The sequence below is a fragment of the Humulus lupulus genome, chromosome 3, assembly GCF_963169125.1.
Source record: "Humulus lupulus chromosome 3, drHumLupu1.1, whole genome shotgun sequence".
In the NCBI taxonomy this organism is placed as follows: domain Eukaryota; kingdom Viridiplantae; phylum Streptophyta; class Magnoliopsida; order Rosales; family Cannabaceae; genus Humulus; species Humulus lupulus.
In genome coordinates, this window is record NC_084795.1 from 61950168 (window position 1) to 61967496 (window position 17329).

Sequence of the window (17329 nt, forward strand, 5' to 3'; positions counted from 1 at the left end):
TAGTTACAATTTAGTTTGTTATTTTGATAAGGGTAACCGATTACCACATCTTTCTTCTTCTTCTTTTTTAGTGGTTATATTCTGATCACAGACATAAAAAGTCACTCTATCCTCATATTTTTTCTAAAAATATATATTTATATATATAAAACTTTTTGCAAAACATGAATAATAAAAAATATTATATTTATATTAAAACTATATAATATAAAAAAGCGTTATATAAAATTTGTTTGATAAAATAAAAGAAAATTATAATCCAAATTACTACAATATCCTCACAAAATTTCCATAAACTAATTACTAAAATTTCATACAATAAAATATGGTATTAATACTAAATTACTATAAAAATATGGGAAAACAAACCTCATAAAAATATAAAAAAACAGAAAATACCATATAAAATACACAATATTTAAAATACCATATTTATCAAATTTTTGAAAAAATTCTCATATTCCATCTAAATTCCACAAAGAGTATAAAAACACCCATTATAGGGTCGAGACAAGTGTCATCTCCATAACTATAAGGAAAAAAAACATATAGATATTTTTGTGTGGCTTGAGTTTAACAAAAAAACAATACGCATGGACCATCCTCCTTTAAAAAATATAAAAGCGAAAAGAGTGTGAAAAGATTGCCATTTTTCATTTGAAGGATTGAATGAGTGCAAATATTAATTTAGTTTAGAGGCTCTCCCAATTTCCACGAAGTTGTTACCCCCGCCGCGTTATCTTACTCGGTAACACAAAGACTTCGTCATTAAGAAAAAAAAATTAATAATAATTAAAATTGCCACCATGAACACAAAATCTCGACATCTTTCCTGAAAAAAGAAAAAATCTCGACCTCTTAATTGTCTTGCCAAATTATTATTATTAATAATAGTATGCTTATTTTATCATCTGTCGTCACATAATAAAAAGGCTGAAACGGCCAGACTCATTTGTCTTTCTCACGAGTCCTGCTCTTCTTCCAGAGCAGAGAGCACCCTCATATACTAGTACTGCTATTGTTTCTATTGAGTTCTTCTCTTCTTGTTCATCACAATATACAAGAAAGAAATATAGAATTTGGTGGGTTAAGGATGAAAAGTAAGATTAACTCTTTGTTGGGCAGAAGTTTGATCAAGACCTCAAAGTTCAAGCCTTTGGTGAGTCTAGCCATCTCTCGCCTTGCTGTTCTCAAAAACCAGCGTCAAGTCAGGTGCTCCCAAGCCCGCTCTGATGTTGTTCAGCTCCTCCAACAGGGCCACCATGAACGAGCTATTCTTCGGGTAAGCTCAACATTCAACTGTTTTTTTAAGTATATATTTGTTTTTGTTTTTCTTTCTTGTTCTTTACTTTGCTTTAGTTCTTTCATTTTGGTTGAGGCCCAGAATTTGATTTTGTTGGGTTTATAACTTTGGCAGGCGGAGCATGTGATCAAGGAGCAGAATATGTTAGATGTGTATGACATGATAGAGGGCTATTGTAACCTCTTGATTGAAAGGATTCACCTCATTGAACATGAAAGGTTTGTCCATCTTTTTCTCTATTTCTGTTTGTATATACTCCTTATATTTAGAACTTATCATACCTATGTATATTCCATTAAGAATTGAGTGCAAAATCTTTCATTTTAACTACACAAGCATTTCGAATATGGTTTTTGATCAATCTCTTATTTACATTTTGTTGGGTGGTGCAGAGTGTGTCCTGAAGAATTGAGAGAGGCAGCATCAGGGTTGCTTTATGCAGCTTCAAGATGTGGGGATTTTCCGGAGCTCCAAGAGATTCGTGGGGTTCTCACATCTCATTTCGGCAAGGAATTTACTGCTCGTGCTGTTGAGTTACGCAACAACTGTGGTGTTAACCTTACGGTATTTTTTTATTCCTTCTTAAAATACTTCACAATACAAAATCAATAATGATTTTACACTCACGTGTTACTATATTCAATTTATGGTGAACTGGCAGTGACAACTATATAGTACCATGAATGTAGCTGATATTGTATTTTACTTTTCACAATATGTAGTTATTGATGCTATACTTACTGGGTTTTTTTGTAGTTAATACAAAAGCTATCAACCAGGCAGCCAACCTTAGAGAGCAGAATGAAGGTGGTTAAAGAAATTGCTGCTGAGAATAGCATTGCTCTGCAACTTGAGGAAGCTGTTTCTTCTCCGACTCAGGTAAATTAGAAGCAAAGATTAAGATTGTGACAGTGATATAATTTATATGAAACTTTCAATAACTTACTCATGACTTGCTGCTTTCTCTGCTTGTGTGATCAATGCAGGAGTTGGATGTACAAAAGAACCAAAACCAACCACCACCAAACCCGTCTTCTTCCAGTTCACGTGGAACCGGGTCAGGCGATAGTTTGCATATCATGCCAGAAGAGATTGAAAACAATGGCTCAGCTAAGGGAAAGAAGAAATACAGAGATGTTGCTGATGCAGCTCAGGCTGCCTTTGAGTCCGCCGCTTATGCAGCAGCGGCTGCAAGAGCAGCAGTCGAACTTTCTAGATCCGGACATGATTTTGATAATCAGGATAGTCCTGGAAGTCGACAGGAATGGTCAGCGCGCAAAAACAAGTCCATGAAAATTGAATCTGATTCAGAAGAGGAGAAGACTCCAGTTGGAAATCAAACAGCAGAATTGAGATCACTGTCTTCTTCGAGTTCAGAAACCATAACCCAAGGCAATCCTTCGGGGAAGGGTGTGGTTTTTGATGAGAGTGAGAGCGAGACAATAATTGGAAACAAGAGTAAGCTTCCATCTCAATTGCAAATTCCTTCAAGATTTCAAGCAGGTCTAGAGGTCGACTCAGTTCAACAAAACTCCATGGAACATGAAGCTGAGAGCTCTGACACTGGGAGTACAATGCGCTTAAACTTAGAGAGAGGGCCATTATCTGTGAGAACTCGACGAGTGCGAGGGTACTGAGGCTTTTCCTGTTACAGTTTTCACATGCATATGAATTTTGCTAGTGTGGTTATAGCATAAGTTTATTCATATTTTTTTTGTTTTTACTTTTGCTTGATATCTTCGATGTATATTGCCTTTTGAAAGCGTGATCTTTGTGCTTTGAGCTTTTATAATGAAGTTGAAAATGGTTCAAATTGCAAGGCTTCTAAGTTGTGTATTTTCTGTGTGACCCAGGACTAATATAACCAATTAGATTCACCTGTACTGGCAATAGCTTTTACTTGTACCACTTGAGTTCTCTTCACACAAACTAAATCAGTAAACCCTCCGCAGATCTAAAATAAACGTGGCTAAATTTTTCCTTGATCAAAGAACAATAGTGAACACAAGTAGTTGCTTCATGCAACTGCTAGTACCTCAATTAATCGTCTACGTACCTTTGAATTGGATAAACTGCGATATATACCATGGACTGTAAAGGTTTAACCTTAAACATACATAAATGGTAAACCGTTTTCACGATAATGTAACGGTTAAACATCTAACATACATGGATGGTTAACCATATTGGGTTCTGAAACTCCAATATACAACTTAATAGAACGCAGAATCAGCGTTTTTCTCTAGTAAAGAAGCAAGAGAAGAACCATCTTTTTTGTGTAATTAGCTAAGATAAAGACCTTAAACAAAAATTCACTGGCCTCGCAGCCGCTTCTTACCACGTTGCAGCATGTCACCGAATGACTGTAAACTCACGTCAACGTCTTCATCATATTCAAGTCCAAGTTCTTCCTGCCAAATTAACCAAAGTACCATTTATTACCAATTTCTTTATTGCAAAAACTTTCTGTAAAGTCACAACAAAGACCTTTAAATGCTTTGAAAATAACCTTGAATTCCTTCAGATTCTTTGGCGAGTTCTCAGTAATAGCATCCCATAAATCTTTGAACATCCTTTTACGCTTTCTCCATTGACTTATTTTGTCTGTGTACAATTTTTCAACAGCCTCACGATCTTCTGGCTTCACCAATGTAACTCCACCACGTAATTTTTCCAGCTTGTCCTCCATTTCTTTGACCTAACACATCGTTACAAAAGCTCCCCCAGTTAAATCAAAGAAATTTCTCAACTCTTTCGTAAAACAGATTCCAATTCAAAAGAATGGTCTCTTTCAACCAACCTCCATTTTTAGTTTGGCTTCCTTTGCACGTATCTGTTCCAGTGTCAAATTTGACTGCAAAGCTTTGATTTCTGCAAAACAAATAGTCTACATAATCACCATCTCCTACAAAATATGAGTATTGGGTTCCAGAGAATGAAGGGGCTACCTCCTTCAACCTCGCCAATAGCTTTCCTTTGTTCCTCAAGTTGTTTCTGCAACCTGGCATTTTCTTCCTTCATCTGAGTAAGTTCTTCGCTATTCGGAATGTCGAATTGGTCCTGGCGAGCAAGATAAATCTTCTGCTTACCATACTCCTTGAAGGAAATCCGCCCACCATCAGCCAGATTATCCAGGGCTTTTTGTATTGAAGCCTTCTTGAGATTGAACTTTTGTAAAGCATCAGCCACATTTTGTGAATTAAGCGGCCTATTTTGCTGCACAGACAGAAATAAACAAGAGAATTAAGGACCATACAACATAAACCCAATAAGAAAACGCGAGGACTAAACAAAAGTATGATTGAAGTAATTTGTGTTTCTTTCCCTGGAAATTGTCTTACTCAGACTGGTATTATGTGTTATTCATTCTGAAAATAAAACCTGTTTACAGTGAAGCCCAAAAACCCTAAGGGAAATTTGTGCTCTGTTTGTTTAGAGAGAAAATGTAAAATGCAAATGATTTTTTTTCTTTACCCTATTACAATCAAAGAAAACGAGATTTTATTGTATAGAGAAAAATAGATATTAATTAAGAACAAAGAGATTGACGGTTAAAAGATACATAAAACTTTACCTCGTTCACGAAGTTGAGGACGATCGCTGCGAAAATTGGATTAAATCAAAATATGTCAAAAAAAAAAAAAAACCCAAACACAAGAAATCACCACTCAAAGATGGCGACATTTGAAAACTTAAGAAGTAAATTTTAATGGCGATAGAGATTTGAAGCTAATCGGAGAAGAAGAAAGAGTGGTCTCACCTTCGGCGCTATCAGATTTGGGAGCTGGCGCCATTTGATTGAATTTGCAAGCTTCTCCAGTAAAATGGCGGGAAAATGGTACTTAATAGCCTCAACTAAAACTTGCCTCAAAAAGGCAAAAGCTAGTATCCAAACGCCGTCACTTATACTGTCGTTTTTCACAATTATGTTTATGCGGTTGTGTTTGGAAACGGTGTCGTTTTCTTTATGCAATAATATGTTGAATTGACTAATTTACTCTCGCAGCTAAACCGTAATTACGAAAATTGTTTCCAGAATAAATCCACGACTGGGTGCTAAGAGACCAGCCACGTCATGCTTAGAGCTCCGCCATGGCAGCCTCCCAAGCTCTACTCTGCAGCAACCGAATCTTCTTTCCTACCAAACCCATTATCCACTGCGCGAAGGTTTGCCATACCCATCTCTCAGCTTCTTCTGTCAGGACATCGCTGTCTATAGAATCGCTGAAAACCACGAAATGGGAGAGCCTCAAGTTGAGTAGGATTAAGTGTTATGCGAAACCTACCTCTGTGGTCTCCGGAGACGGAGAAGAAGATCTGGATGGTAATTTGAGGAGAGCGCTTCAAGTTCTGTTGTGGGTCGCTGAGGGAGTCTACATTTTGTGGCTTTTTCTGCTCCCATATGCCCCCGTCAGTATTTCCCTATGCATTTTTTTGTTCCTGATCATCTTAATTCAAGTTCGCTTACTTGTCACAAAAAATATGAACAGGGAGATCCTGTATGGGCAATCAGTTCAGACACAGTAAATTCCCTTCTGGGTCTTTCTCTCAACTTCTTTTTTATTTTGCCTCTGATGAATTCTGGTATGTTCAAATCACTGTAGTTAATATACTCCACATCCATTGTCACTCCTTTGTTAACATTTTTCTAAACACTATGCCTGTTTTAATGTTGAGGACGGAGTGAGTTTACTCAAGTGTATAATACTATTGTCGGATAAATTTGTATTCTAACATAGTACAATACAATACCTAAGAAGTTTTGAGTTTTAATCTTTCGGGATGAATTGGTGATCTTACAGTTCTTATTCTTTTAGCATAAGTTTTATGTTACGTGATCGATACATTAATTTATCTCCTTGGCAGAGTAGTTGGTATTCATCTACTTGAGGCCCCAGTTCTACACCCGGTATGAATAATATGTAACACATTTTTGGTTCTGATTAACCACCACACATAGCATTTGTTCCAAACTTTTTTTATTTTCTGATACTGCTTATTATATATTTCCTTAGATGTCTGAAGGACTCTTCAATTTTGTAATTGGGTGGACATTTATGTTTGCTCCTTTGCTGTTCACGGATCGTAAGAGGGACAGATATAAGGGTTCTCTTGACATTTTGTGGGGCTTCCAAATGTTCCTCACGAACAGTATGTTCTGTTTTAGTAATTTAATCGAACTTTGTGACAGTTAAAATTTTTCCTTAATCATGTATGTAGTATATGACTAGATTTGTGCATTCCTTATAATCGTTGGTAGAGTTACATGTCAAAATGACCAAAGAACCAAATTTTATGTTCCATCACAGCATTTTTGATACCCTACATGGCTATCCGACTGAACGAGGCTGAATCAGATTACACTCAAACTCAAAGCAAGCTTTCACAGCTGGGATCTGTCATGACAAGAGGTGCGTCCATCGTTGGTCTTACTGGTGGAGTTGTGTGTCTTGTATCTACATTATGGGCCCTGTTTGGTCGTATGGATGGCGGTTTTGGTGGCATTGCAGAGAGATGGGAGTTTCTGATCAGTTATCTTGGATCAGAGAGGCTGGCTTATGCTTTCATTTGGGATATAGCTCTCTACACTATCTTCCAGCCTTGGTTAATTGGCGACAATCTTCAAAATGTTCAGAAAAGCAAGCTTGGTATAGTAAATTATCTTAGATTTGTTCCTGTGGTTGGCTTAATTGCTTACCTTGTTTCTCTGAATCTTGATGATGAATTGTAAGTAATAGAGAAAGAATGAAAAAGGCTGTAGATCAACTTAGTGATCTGAACAGCTGAAGATTTATTTATATTAATTGAATAGAAAAGAACAATTACAAGAAAATCCCTTAACAGACCAAGAAGTTAATGACTTGTAGTTGTTTCCGATTGACCATATCTCTAATGAAATGAAAGTCTATCTCGATGTGTTTTGCCCTAGCATGAAAGATGGAAGATGGGATTAGAGGCCAAGTGAGCTGTTGATATGTCGTCACAACAGAGAATGGGAGTTGCATGAATTGGTAGCTGAAGTTCTTTGAACAGATGTTGAAAACAAGTCAACTCTATAGGAGCATTTGCTAGAGCATGATACTCAGCATCAGGGCTACTGTGAGACACCACTTTTTGTTTGGCTGACGACCATGAAACAAGGCTGTCTCCAAGAAAGATACAGCAACCACTTGTGTTTCTGCGATCATCCGAATTAGATGCCCATTCAGCATCTGTGTAAGCAGCAAGATGAAGATGTTGAGTAGATGTGTGAGTAGATGTGAGCGTGATGCCATGAGACTTGGTGCCTTTAAGATACCATAGGATACGTTTAACAACTGCCATATGAGAATTAGTTGGTTGTTGCATGAATTGACATGCCTTGTTGACAACAAAGGCTATGTTCGGCCTAGTCATAGTAACATATTGTAGGGAGCGAACAATTCTTCTATACTCAGTGGGATCATCGAGAGGAAGACCATCATTTTTAGACAATGGTTTGCCCACAGTTCTAGGAGTTGAGGCTTGATTTGAGTCCACCATGTCAGTTGTCTCTAGGATGTCATGGATGAATTTGTGTTGACAAAGATGCAACTGACCTGGAGAGGGAGTGACCTCAATACCAAGGAAATAATGAAGCTGACCGAGGTCTCGAATGGCAAACTTCTGCTAAAGTAGCTAAACTATTTGATTGACACGAGTGGAAGAGCTGTCGGTAAGAATAATGTCATCAATATAGACAATTAGGAACACTTGAATATGTTGTTGTTGAAGTATGAACAATGAGGAATCAGCCTTGGAACACTTGAAACCCCAAGATTGAAGGGCAGTGCTAAGTTTGGAAAATCAAGCTCGGGGTGCTTGTTTTAAATCGTATAGGGCCTTGGAGAGCTTGCAAACATAAGAGGGTGTAGTTGAGTTGACAAATCTCGGAGGTTGGGACATGTAAACATTTTCGGAGAGATCACCATTTAAGAATGTATTATGGATATCAATTTGTCGAAGTGACTAACCTCTTGATAGAGCCAATATAAGGATAACTCGAATTGTCGCTGGTTTGACGACAGGAGAGAAGGTGCCGAAGTAGTCAATCCTTAGAGTTTGAGTGAAGCCATGGGCTATCGATTGTTATCGAGTCGGAATTTTACCTTGAATAGCCACTTACAGTCAATAATATTTGTAATTGGTGGTGGAGAAACTAATGTCCAAGTAGAATTACCATGAATGGCTGCCAATTCTTGCTCCATTGTAGTACGCCATTGAGGTGATGTAAGGGTTGTTTTGTATGACCGAGGTGGCATAGTTGAAGAGATGGCCTTGTGAGCAACATAGGCTTTGGGCTTGTGGATGCCGGGTCCTAATCACCATAGGATGGACATTAGTAATAGGTGGTTCCTGCACAATAATAGCCAATATAAGGATAACTCGAATTGTCGCTGGTTTGACGACAGGAGAGAAGGTGCCGAAGTAGTTAATCCTTGGAGTTTCAGTGAAGCCACTGGCTATCTATTGTTATCGGGTCAGAATTTTACCTTGAATAGCCACTTATAGTCAATGATATTTGTAATTGGTGGTGGAGGAACTAATGTCCAAGTAGAATTACCATGAAGGGCTGCCAATTCTTGCTCCATTGCAGCACGCCATTGAGGTGATGTAAGGGTTGTTTTGTATGATCGAGGTGGCACAGTCGAAGAGATGGCCTTGTGAGCAACATAGGCTTTGGGCTTGTGGATATCAGGCCATAGTCACCATAGGATGGGCATTAGTAATAGGTGGTTCTTGCACAATAATAGCCAATATAAGGATAACTCGAATTGTCGCTGGTTTGACAACAGGAGAGAAGGTGCCGAAGTAGTCAATCCTTGGAGTTTGAGTGAAGCCACGAGCTATTAATTGTTATCAAGTCGGAATTTTACCTTGAATAGCCACTTACAGTCAATGATATTTGTAATTGGTGGTGGAGGAACTAATGTCCAAGTAGAATTACCATGAAGGGCTGCCAATTCTTGCTCCATTGCAGTACACCATTGAGGTGATGTAAGGGTTGTTTTGTATGACCGAGGTGGCACAGTTGAAGAGATGGCCTTGTGAGCAACATATGCTTTGGGCTTGTGGATGCCAGGTCCTTGTCACCATAGGATGGACATTAGTAATAGGTGGTTCTTGCACAATAAGATCATCAGAAATAACATTAGTTTGCTCAACAGATGGTGAATGTGGTAAGGGTGGAGATGAGGTAGGAGGTGAGGGGTTGTGTGTGGAAGGTTGGTGTAGTTGGAATGGGTTTGTGAAGAAGGGGTAAGGATGTTATCTTGATTGGCAGATGCAATGGAGATGTGGAATGTGGTGAGGATGATGTGGGTGGCATATACGATGAAAATAGAAGTAAGGTAGGAGGGACATGATGAGAAGAGAGTGAGTGAGACTTGTTAATACTGGAATAAAAATGAAAAGTAGATTCTTCAAACACTATATGTCGAGTGGTGTAAATTCTGTGAGAGGTTGGATCTAAGCAAAGATAGCCTTTATGGCTAGTGCTATATCCAAGGAAAATGCAAGCAATTGACCTATATTGAAGTTTGTTAGAGTTGTATGGCCAAAGACATGGAAAACATAGACAACCAAATGCTCGCATAAGAGAATAATCAGGAGATCTGCGATAGAGAGTTTGATAAGGAGATGCATAGTTAAGAATTTTGGTAGGAAGACGATTAATGATGTAAGATGCTGCCTTAAAAGCATACAACCAGTAATGAAGTGGAAGAGAGACATGAGCTAGCAAGGCTGACCCTGTTTCAACCACATGACGGTGCTTTCGTTCTACCCGGCCGTTTTGAGCTGAGGTATATGGGCAAGAAAATCTATGGTGAATACCTGCATCATTGAGAAATGGTATGAAGGAGCGAAATTCACCCCATTATCATATTGTAATTCCTTTATTGTTGAATCAAATTGATTTTTGACAAGTAAACAGAATTGTTTAAAGGCATTAAGAGCTTGATCCTTTGTATGTAAGGGGTACAGCCAAGAAAATCTAGAAGTAATCTAAAAACAGAATAAAATAGCGAGTGCCATCTATAGCAGGGGTCGGAGATGGACCCCATAGATCAGTGTGAATCAAAACCAAGGACTTTGTAGCATGGGATTCATAAATAAGAAATGGCAATCTATGACTCTTTCCTAATTGAGAAGATAAGAAAATGAGATTTTTATTATATGAAAAAGATTTATTACATTGGTGTAAGACATTGTTAACTATATTTGAATGTACATGTCCCAGCCGTGCATGCCAAATGGCAGTAGGGGACTAAGGAGTGTAACGGAAATGAGAAAAGGGAGTAGTAACAGTAGCTGAATTAAGCATTGTAGAAACATAGGGAGACTTTGAAGCAGAATATAGACCAGTTAAAGCTTGGAGTGTGTAGAGACCTTTGTCAAGGGAGCTTTGGTGCAAAATTCTCTTCGTGGCCAAGTCCTTAATGTTGTAAGAATTGGAGTAGAATTCAAGGAAGACATTATTGTCGAAGAAAGAATTTCATTATTTAAACAAAATGAGTTATTAGAAGTATGAAGAGAAGAATGGCCAATATGGGTTATATGAGTTGTATTACCATTACCAATGGTCACCGAATCAGTGTCAATGTAAGGAGAAGGGTTGTCTAAAGCAGTGCCGTGTGGGGTAAGGTGGTGGGAGGCACCCGAGTCAAGCAGCCAAGTGTCATCACTAACAGTATTGGCAGTGGCCACCATAACATTAACAAAAGGAGGAGCAGATTGTGAAGCTGGAGCCTGTGACAAGGACTATGGGGGTGGCAATTGAGGATCAAAGCATCTATAACAGTGGTAAGCTTAATGCCCTGGTCGCATACATAGCTGACAGATAATTCTTGAACCATTTGAGGATCTTGATGATTGACTAAAATTGCAATTGGAATTTGGAAGGGTCAATTGAAAAATGGGGTGCATAACCACAGCTTGGAGAGTTTCGATTCCAAGATTGAGAGCGTGGTTGTTGGTGGTGACAAAAGGTGGCATTTGCAACAACTGGAGTAGCCTTATTGACTGAAAGTTGTTGTTCCAGACGAGATTCATGAGCAAGAAGAAGGTTGGAAACATGCTCAAATGTAACTCCTTTGGACTTGGAAGTAATGGAGACCACAAAGGAGTTATAATCTGCACTAAGGCCAGCAAGAAGATACAAGACTTGATCTCTTTCAGAGACTTTCTTTGAAACTTCAGCTAATTGATCAGTGATACTTTTAATCTTCAAGATATAATTGTAGGAAATCAAGCTAGTTATTGGTTAACATCAAGGAATTTATGTTTCCAATTGTTGTTTCAGCTTCCTAGTCTATATGAATTCCTATTTATTGTATTTATTTTTGAATATGAAGGATAGTTGTTTGTTGTATATATAACATAGTTCTTTGTTGTAAAAGATAGAGAATACATAAATAAAAATAATTTCTCTCATACCTTTTTCTTCATGGTATCAGAGCAATAGAAGCTCAAAATTGTGATTTATTTTTCAATTTTTCTTCAACCCCCTCTTAAAAATTTAGGGTTTGGTATTCTTGAGGTTCAATCCTAGAAAACAATTTTTGAGTGTTATTCTATTCTCACCTCCAGCCTAGGGAGATTGCCCAACTTCCGATCGGCGGACCCCCGAACTTCGGTGCCCAACAAAGCTGCGCGTGAGCTCCACGCGCCTCCGTCATCCTCTACCAGCTACGCCATTGATAACTCTACAAAATAGAGTTATTTTACCATATTTTACATGCTAATTGTTGCTTAGTTCATGAGTTTTTAATTAACTTATTAAGTTTTTATGTAATTTTTAATTTATTAATCTTATTGTAGTTTTCTAGATTTTTATATGTTTTTATAGATATTTTATTATAATATGTTGTAGTTTAATTATTTGAAATTTGTGTTGTTAGATTAAGTAAAAAAAAATGTGATTTTATTGAACTTAATTGCCAAAGTAAATTAAATTTCAATTAGTATTTTCATAGAATTAATATGAGTTATTTTATAATTGAAAATATTTAATTCTAATTTAATATTTACTTATTTTGTAGGATGTACTTTGCAATTTTTTTTTATGCTTGAAAAAGAAGAAAAAAGGAAATAAAAGTGGCATTTTTGCAGAAAAAGTAAAGAAATTTTGGCATTTGTTCAAAGGCCCATAAGCAGGCCCAGCCCAATGAAGCTCCTCTTGCCATCACTTGCCGCTGCCTCTCCCTCACCAACATGCTCAACGTTCCAGCCATGCACTAAGGATGCCTTCTCGCCAGCTGTCACCCATTCAGCATCACACTTGATGCCACAAACCTCCAGCCTTCTGCGCCTGAAGCTAGCTGCTCCCAGCTGCCATTTTCCAGCAGCCCAAGCCCACGGCCTGCCTCCAAAAGCCCAGACGCCAGGCCCACGGTTCCCAGCCATCTGTCCCCAGCAGCCTCCAACTTCCCTGCCGTACAACACCTCTTGAGCCCATAAATTTGCATTTTGTCCCCTATGACAAAAATGCCAACTTTTTACCCTTTTGTCTACACATTTTCACCACAATATCATCATTACACCCTATAATTTACCTCTACATACCATATTTATTTTATTTAATTAATCTAATCAATTTAATTAATTTAAATTGATTATTTTAATAATCTCACTTTGGCTATAAATATGGACTTTCAAGACCATTTGGGGGTGCTTAATTTTTGGTTACCATCTTTTTTCTCCCATTTTCTCTCTACCATTCTCTCTTCCATTTGAGTATTTCAAGAGCATTTTGCAAGTATGTATGTCATTTATTTTGTAATTTCTACTCTAGTTATGTGCTTCTAATCTTTTTCATAAGATTATTAAGATCATGATGAAGCAACTTGTAACTAGGTAATATTTATGTGTATGTTGATTTCCCTTGTGTTATCCAATAAATTAGCATTTGTGACGTGGCAAATAATCTCTTGACACGTGGCTGATACCTGGAAGGCGTCTGCTAGAGTATCGACCAGGATGCACAGCAGAAGCAGGTCAAGCCTGTCTTACCCACGACCAGTCTGGTCGGTAGTTCCGCAGACAAGGCAACATTTATGGGAAGATCTTTGTGAATCCCGAATTTATCTCATGCAATCTTCTGGATATCCCATTATTCAGGGGATAATATCTGTAACAATATTTTGTAACCCTCCATGAGCCTATAAATAGCAAGAGATAGCTCAAGGGAAGGGACTTTTAGATTCGTTGAGCTTCTGAATCATAGAGATTATAGAATTTCTCCTAGTAAACTTGTATTGTTTGTCAGAAGTGTTGAAACTCATTGAACCCAAGTTCTCTGATCACACTTTTGGTTCCATATCAATATCATTCTAAGTGGACGTAGGTCATTACCAGATCCTGGGGCCGAACCACTATAAATTACTGTGTTTTCTTTACTTTTGTCATTACGTTATTCTCTATACATTTGTCTATATCATTCATATTTTGACTTCGTGTCAGTTGGCTAAATCGTGGGTCAACATTCTGGTGCTTTCATTGAGAGGACGATTCATTATTGTTAAGAAAACCAATGGCGAAAGCAGGAAGGAAAACTGGGCAGGCAACTGCCGCTGCACCGTCGAACCCACCACCTCCTCCTCCCCCTGCAAGCATGGCGGAAGATGAGCCGCAACTAGATTTTGAAGAGGAGGAAATGGACGATACGACGCTGAAGAGCACCCTGGGCGCGTTGCAAGAAGAATTGGCTAGTCTGAGGGCCAATCAAGAGACTGCCGCAGAAGTTATGACGCGACAGCAGCAGGAGCTTGACCGTCAGCGGGCAGAGTTGAGCGAGAGACAAGCAGAGGTGGATCGCCGCCAGACCGAGGCCATGGCAGCCCTTGAAGCGGCCTTGCTGTTGGCTAGAAATCAGGCCACACCTGCCTCGCAGCCTAACCAACCTGAAAATGGGCCACCTCAGAAGGGTCCCAATCCTACCCACCAGTTCAGCCTTCAAGTCCGCAAAGGCCTGAGCAGCCTCAGACGCCCCATGACGATGTCCCGTTGGGCCCCGAGGCAAATCCGCCATCCCAAGCTGCTCGGGGTAATTCCCCGCAGCAAAGGCAGAATAGGACCGAGCGTCAGCCTCGTAGTCCTAGGCGCCATGAGAATGACAGGCCAAACCAAGCGAACAGAGGTCACTACCCTCCTGGTAACAGAAGGGACTCGGAACTAGGCTCTGCGGTCCGTGGACCCCCACGGCATAACGATGCACGGGGACACCGCGACCAGCGCAGGCCCCCCTCTAACGCTCGGGGCGTTTCTGCCAGAGACGGTAACAGAGGAAACAGTCAGTCTCACCACAGCCAGTCACGGTTCAGAGATGGTCACGGGTACAATGAGGCCGACTCAGGCAAGGGAAATGCTGGTGGGAGGAATGGAGAAAGGGGTAAAGGTAGGAGCCAAATATCTCAAGGTGACCAGCCAAATAGACAAGATGCTGGGGGGCAGCCCAGACAAAATAATGTCTTCAACCGGCTCGGAGGTAGCGAGCAACGAAGAAGAGAAGAGGACCTGAGAGATGTACTCAACGATCGTCGAGAAAGGCACGGCGAGAACATCCCCCCAGCCACAGAGGCCACCACAATTCCTGCCGCAGTGCAAGCCCAGATAGACGCACTCAATCAGGCTGTGCAGCAGCTGGTCGGAGGAAGGACTTCTTACATCGACCACGACAGGAGGAAAGGTACCCCTTTCGTCCAGAGGATAGCTAACGCCGAAACTCCCAGCAAGTTCAAAATGCCTACGCTCTCGAACTTTGATGGATATGGGGACCCAGTCTCGCATGTGAATAAATTTGAGATTCAGATGGACATTCAGAAAGTGTCCGAAGACGCTCGGTGCAGGATCTTCCCTGCAACACTTTCTGAGGCAGCACAGGAGTGGTTCTTTAAGTTCCCACCTGCAAGCATAGTTTCCTGGGAAATGTTCGTAAGGGAGTTCTACGGACAGTTCTATGCGGGTCGTGTGCACCCAACCGAAGCAAACCAGCTGGTCGAAATCTGCCAGCAGGATGGAGAATCACTGAAGGATTACATCCAGCGTTTTATGCGAGCAGCAGCTGGAGCAAAGACAGTCGGAGACGAAGGAAAAATGATGGCTATAACCGCAGGAGTGAGACGCCGTTCGCCTCTATGGAAGAGTCTTCGTAAGGACGGGGTTAGAACCACCCAGGAGTTCTTGGACCGAGCTGATCGTTATATCAAGCTCGAAGAGGCCATTGCTGTTGATGGAAAACCCTCGAACAAGGGTAAGAAGGCCGCCGAACCCACCAATGGTTCCAAACCTGATGGCAACGGCAAAGGCAACGGGCACAGCAACGGTAATGGCAAGAACGGTGGGAAACAGCCGCACAATGAGCCTTCAACCTCCGATAATAAACGAGCCAAGAGTAATCGTTATGAACCTAGGTTCACTAACTACACTGCCCTCATCGAGTCTCGGGGAGAGGTTTACCAGGCCACAAGCTCTAGTGTACCTTACAAGAAACTTGGGCCCATTCGAAAAGACATTTCGAAAAGAGACACTACCAAGTTCTGTCGTTACCATAACGACTACGGACATGACACTAATGAATGCAACCAGTTAAAAGACGAAATCGAGTTCCTTATTAGACAAGGACACTTGAGAAGGTACGTACGGGCCTCGGGAACTTCCCAACGAGAAGCTCCAAGTGGCAACGAGCAGACGTCCACACGCCAACGCTCGCCACCATCACAGCCTGCCCCCGTAGCCGGAACACTCTTAACCATCTTTGGAGGCCCGCACCTCGCGGGAAATAGCGGAAAGGCTAGAGAACGATATGCTCGGACTCTACGTCACGACCAGGACATCGAGATGATGACTGTGGAGGACCGTGCCCCAAAAAAGGCTCGCTCAGAGGAGTATGGGATAACCTTCTCTGATTGCGATGCCCAACACGTCCGGTTCCCACATTCCGATCCGCTGGTCATGGACATCCAGATGGCCAATATGATGGTAAAAAGAATACTGGTCGATACAGGAAGTTCAGTGAACATCCTGTATAAGTCAACACTGGAACGCATGAAGTTGTCCGTAAAAGACCTGGAGCCCTGCAATCAAACCATATACGGCTTCTCTGGAGAAGGACTCGCCCCAGCCGGAATGATCAAACTCCCAGTAACAACGGGTACAGCGCCTGCCTCAAGAACATTGCTCACCACTTTTGTAGTGGTCGATTGTCCTTCAGCATATAACGCCGTTATTGGAAGGCCCATACTGGTTGATCTAAGGGCCATCATCTCCATGTGGCACCTAGCCATGAAGTTCCCAACGGACGCAGGGGTAGGATGCGTCTTAGGAAACCAAAGGGAAGCCAGGGAGTGCTATAACGCCTCAATCACAAAGGCAAAAAGTGGAACATCGAAGAGCGCTACCCCAGACTGATTGCAGATGACAGAAGACAGACAAGCCCAATCAGGTGGTAACGTCACCAAATAGGGTGTTGCCCAAAGTGAGGATATAGATTTGGATCCTCGCTTTGGGGATTTTGAAGAAAATGTTGGACCCGTTGAGGACCTGGAGGAGGTCCAACTCGATGAAAAAGACCCGACCAGAGTCGTGAAGGTTGGGAGGAATTTAGAGCCTACCGCAAAGCAGGCACTGGTGAAATTCTTGCAAGAGAACCAGGAAGTTTTCGCCTGGTCGCATAAAGACATGGTTGGGATAGATCCAGCAGTAATCAGCCATGTCCTGAACATAAACAAAACCTTTCCACCTGTGCAACAAAAAAGAAGGCTGCTCGATAAAGACAGATCAAAAGCCTTGAAAGAAGAAGTCGAAAGACTTAAAGAGAATGGGTTCATCAGGGTGGCATTTTATCCATCGTGGGTCTCCAATCCGGTGCTGGTCCCCAAGCCTAACGGCAAATGGCGGACCTGCGTGGATTTTACAGATCTCAATAAAGCCTGCCCAAAGGACTGTTTCCCACTCCCAAGGATCGACCAGTTGGTCGATGCTACTGCAGGACATGAAATCCTCTCGTTC

The 17329-nt window shown here is 40.8% G+C and overlaps 3 protein-coding genes across 3 annotated transcripts; 2 read left to right on the top strand and 1 right to left on the bottom strand.

The window, feature by feature from the left end:
- The first annotated feature begins 823 nt into the window (after window positions 1–823).
- Window positions 824–3122, top strand: LOC133822742 (uncharacterized). The gene is made up of 5 exons (XM_062255182.1): window positions 824–1282; window positions 1418–1521; window positions 1696–1867; window positions 2060–2182; window positions 2290–3122. The coding sequence occupies exons 1-5, from the start codon at window positions 1094–1096 to the stop codon at window positions 2938–2940; spliced, it is 1239 nt and encodes a 412-aa protein (XP_062111166.1). The 5' UTR covers window positions 824–1093; the 3' UTR covers window positions 2941–3122.
- A 191-nt stretch (window positions 3123–3313) lies between these two features.
- Window positions 3314–5222, bottom strand: LOC133822744 (homologous-pairing protein 2 homolog). The gene is made up of 6 exons (XM_062255184.1): window positions 5064–5222; window positions 4878–4903; window positions 4252–4519; window positions 4104–4174; window positions 3813–4001; window positions 3314–3714 (listed from the first exon to the last, which is right to left on the bottom strand). Exons 1-6 carry the CDS (start codon window positions 5095–5097, stop codon window positions 3616–3618), a joined length of 687 nt encoding a protein of 228 aa, XP_062111168.1. The 5' UTR covers window positions 5098–5222; the 3' UTR covers window positions 3314–3615.
- Window positions 5223–5333: 111 nt separating this feature from the next.
- Window positions 5334–7107, top strand: LOC133822743 (uncharacterized). Its single transcript, XM_062255183.1, has 5 exons — window positions 5334–5713; window positions 5794–5887; window positions 6175–6212; window positions 6319–6454; window positions 6613–7107. Exons 1-5 carry the CDS (start codon window positions 5396–5398, stop codon window positions 7032–7034), a joined length of 1008 nt encoding a protein of 335 aa, XP_062111167.1. The 5' UTR covers window positions 5334–5395; the 3' UTR covers window positions 7035–7107.
- The last annotated feature ends 10222 nt before the right edge of the window (window positions 7108–17329 follow it).

What these genes read in the sequence shown, in the direction of transcription:
- LOC133822742 (XM_062255182.1), top strand. Translation starts at nt 1,094, where the DNA reads ATGAAAAGTAAGATTAACTCTTTGTTGGGCAGAAGTTTGATCAAGACC. An exon ending in ATGAACGAGCTATTCTTCGG is followed by an intron (nt 1,283 to 1,417) that starts GTAAGCTCAACA and finishes TAACTTTGGCAG; the next exon opens with GCGGAGCATGTGATCAAGGA. An exon ending in ACTGTGGTGTTAACCTTACG is followed by an intron (nt 1,868 to 2,059) that starts GTATTTTTTTAT and finishes GTTTTTTTGTAG; the next exon opens with TTAATACAAAAGCTATCAAC.
- LOC133822744 (XM_062255184.1), bottom strand. Translation starts at nt 5,097, where the DNA reads ATGGCGCCAGCTCCCAAATCTGATAGCGCCGAAG. An exon ending in CAAATCTGATAGCGCCGAAG is followed by an intron (nt 4,904 to 5,063) that starts GTGAGACCACTC and finishes CAATTTTCGCAG; the next exon opens with CGATCGTCCTCAACTTCGTG. An exon ending in TCCTCAACTTCGTGAACGAG is followed by an intron (nt 4,520 to 4,877) that starts GTAAAGTTTTAT and finishes CTGTCTGTGCAG; the next exon opens with CAAAATAGGCCGCTTAATTC.
- LOC133822743 (XM_062255183.1), top strand. Translation starts at nt 5,396, where the DNA reads ATGGCAGCCTCCCAAGCTCTACTCTGCAGCAACCGAATCTTCTTTCCT. An exon ending in TTCTGCTCCCATATGCCCCC is followed by an intron (nt 5,714 to 5,793) that starts GTCAGTATTTCC and finishes AAATATGAACAG; the next exon opens with GGAGATCCTGTATGGGCAAT. An exon ending in TTTGCCTCTGATGAATTCTG is followed by an intron (nt 5,888 to 6,174) that starts GTATGTTCAAAT and finishes TTGGCAGAGTAG; the next exon opens with TTGGTATTCATCTACTTGAG.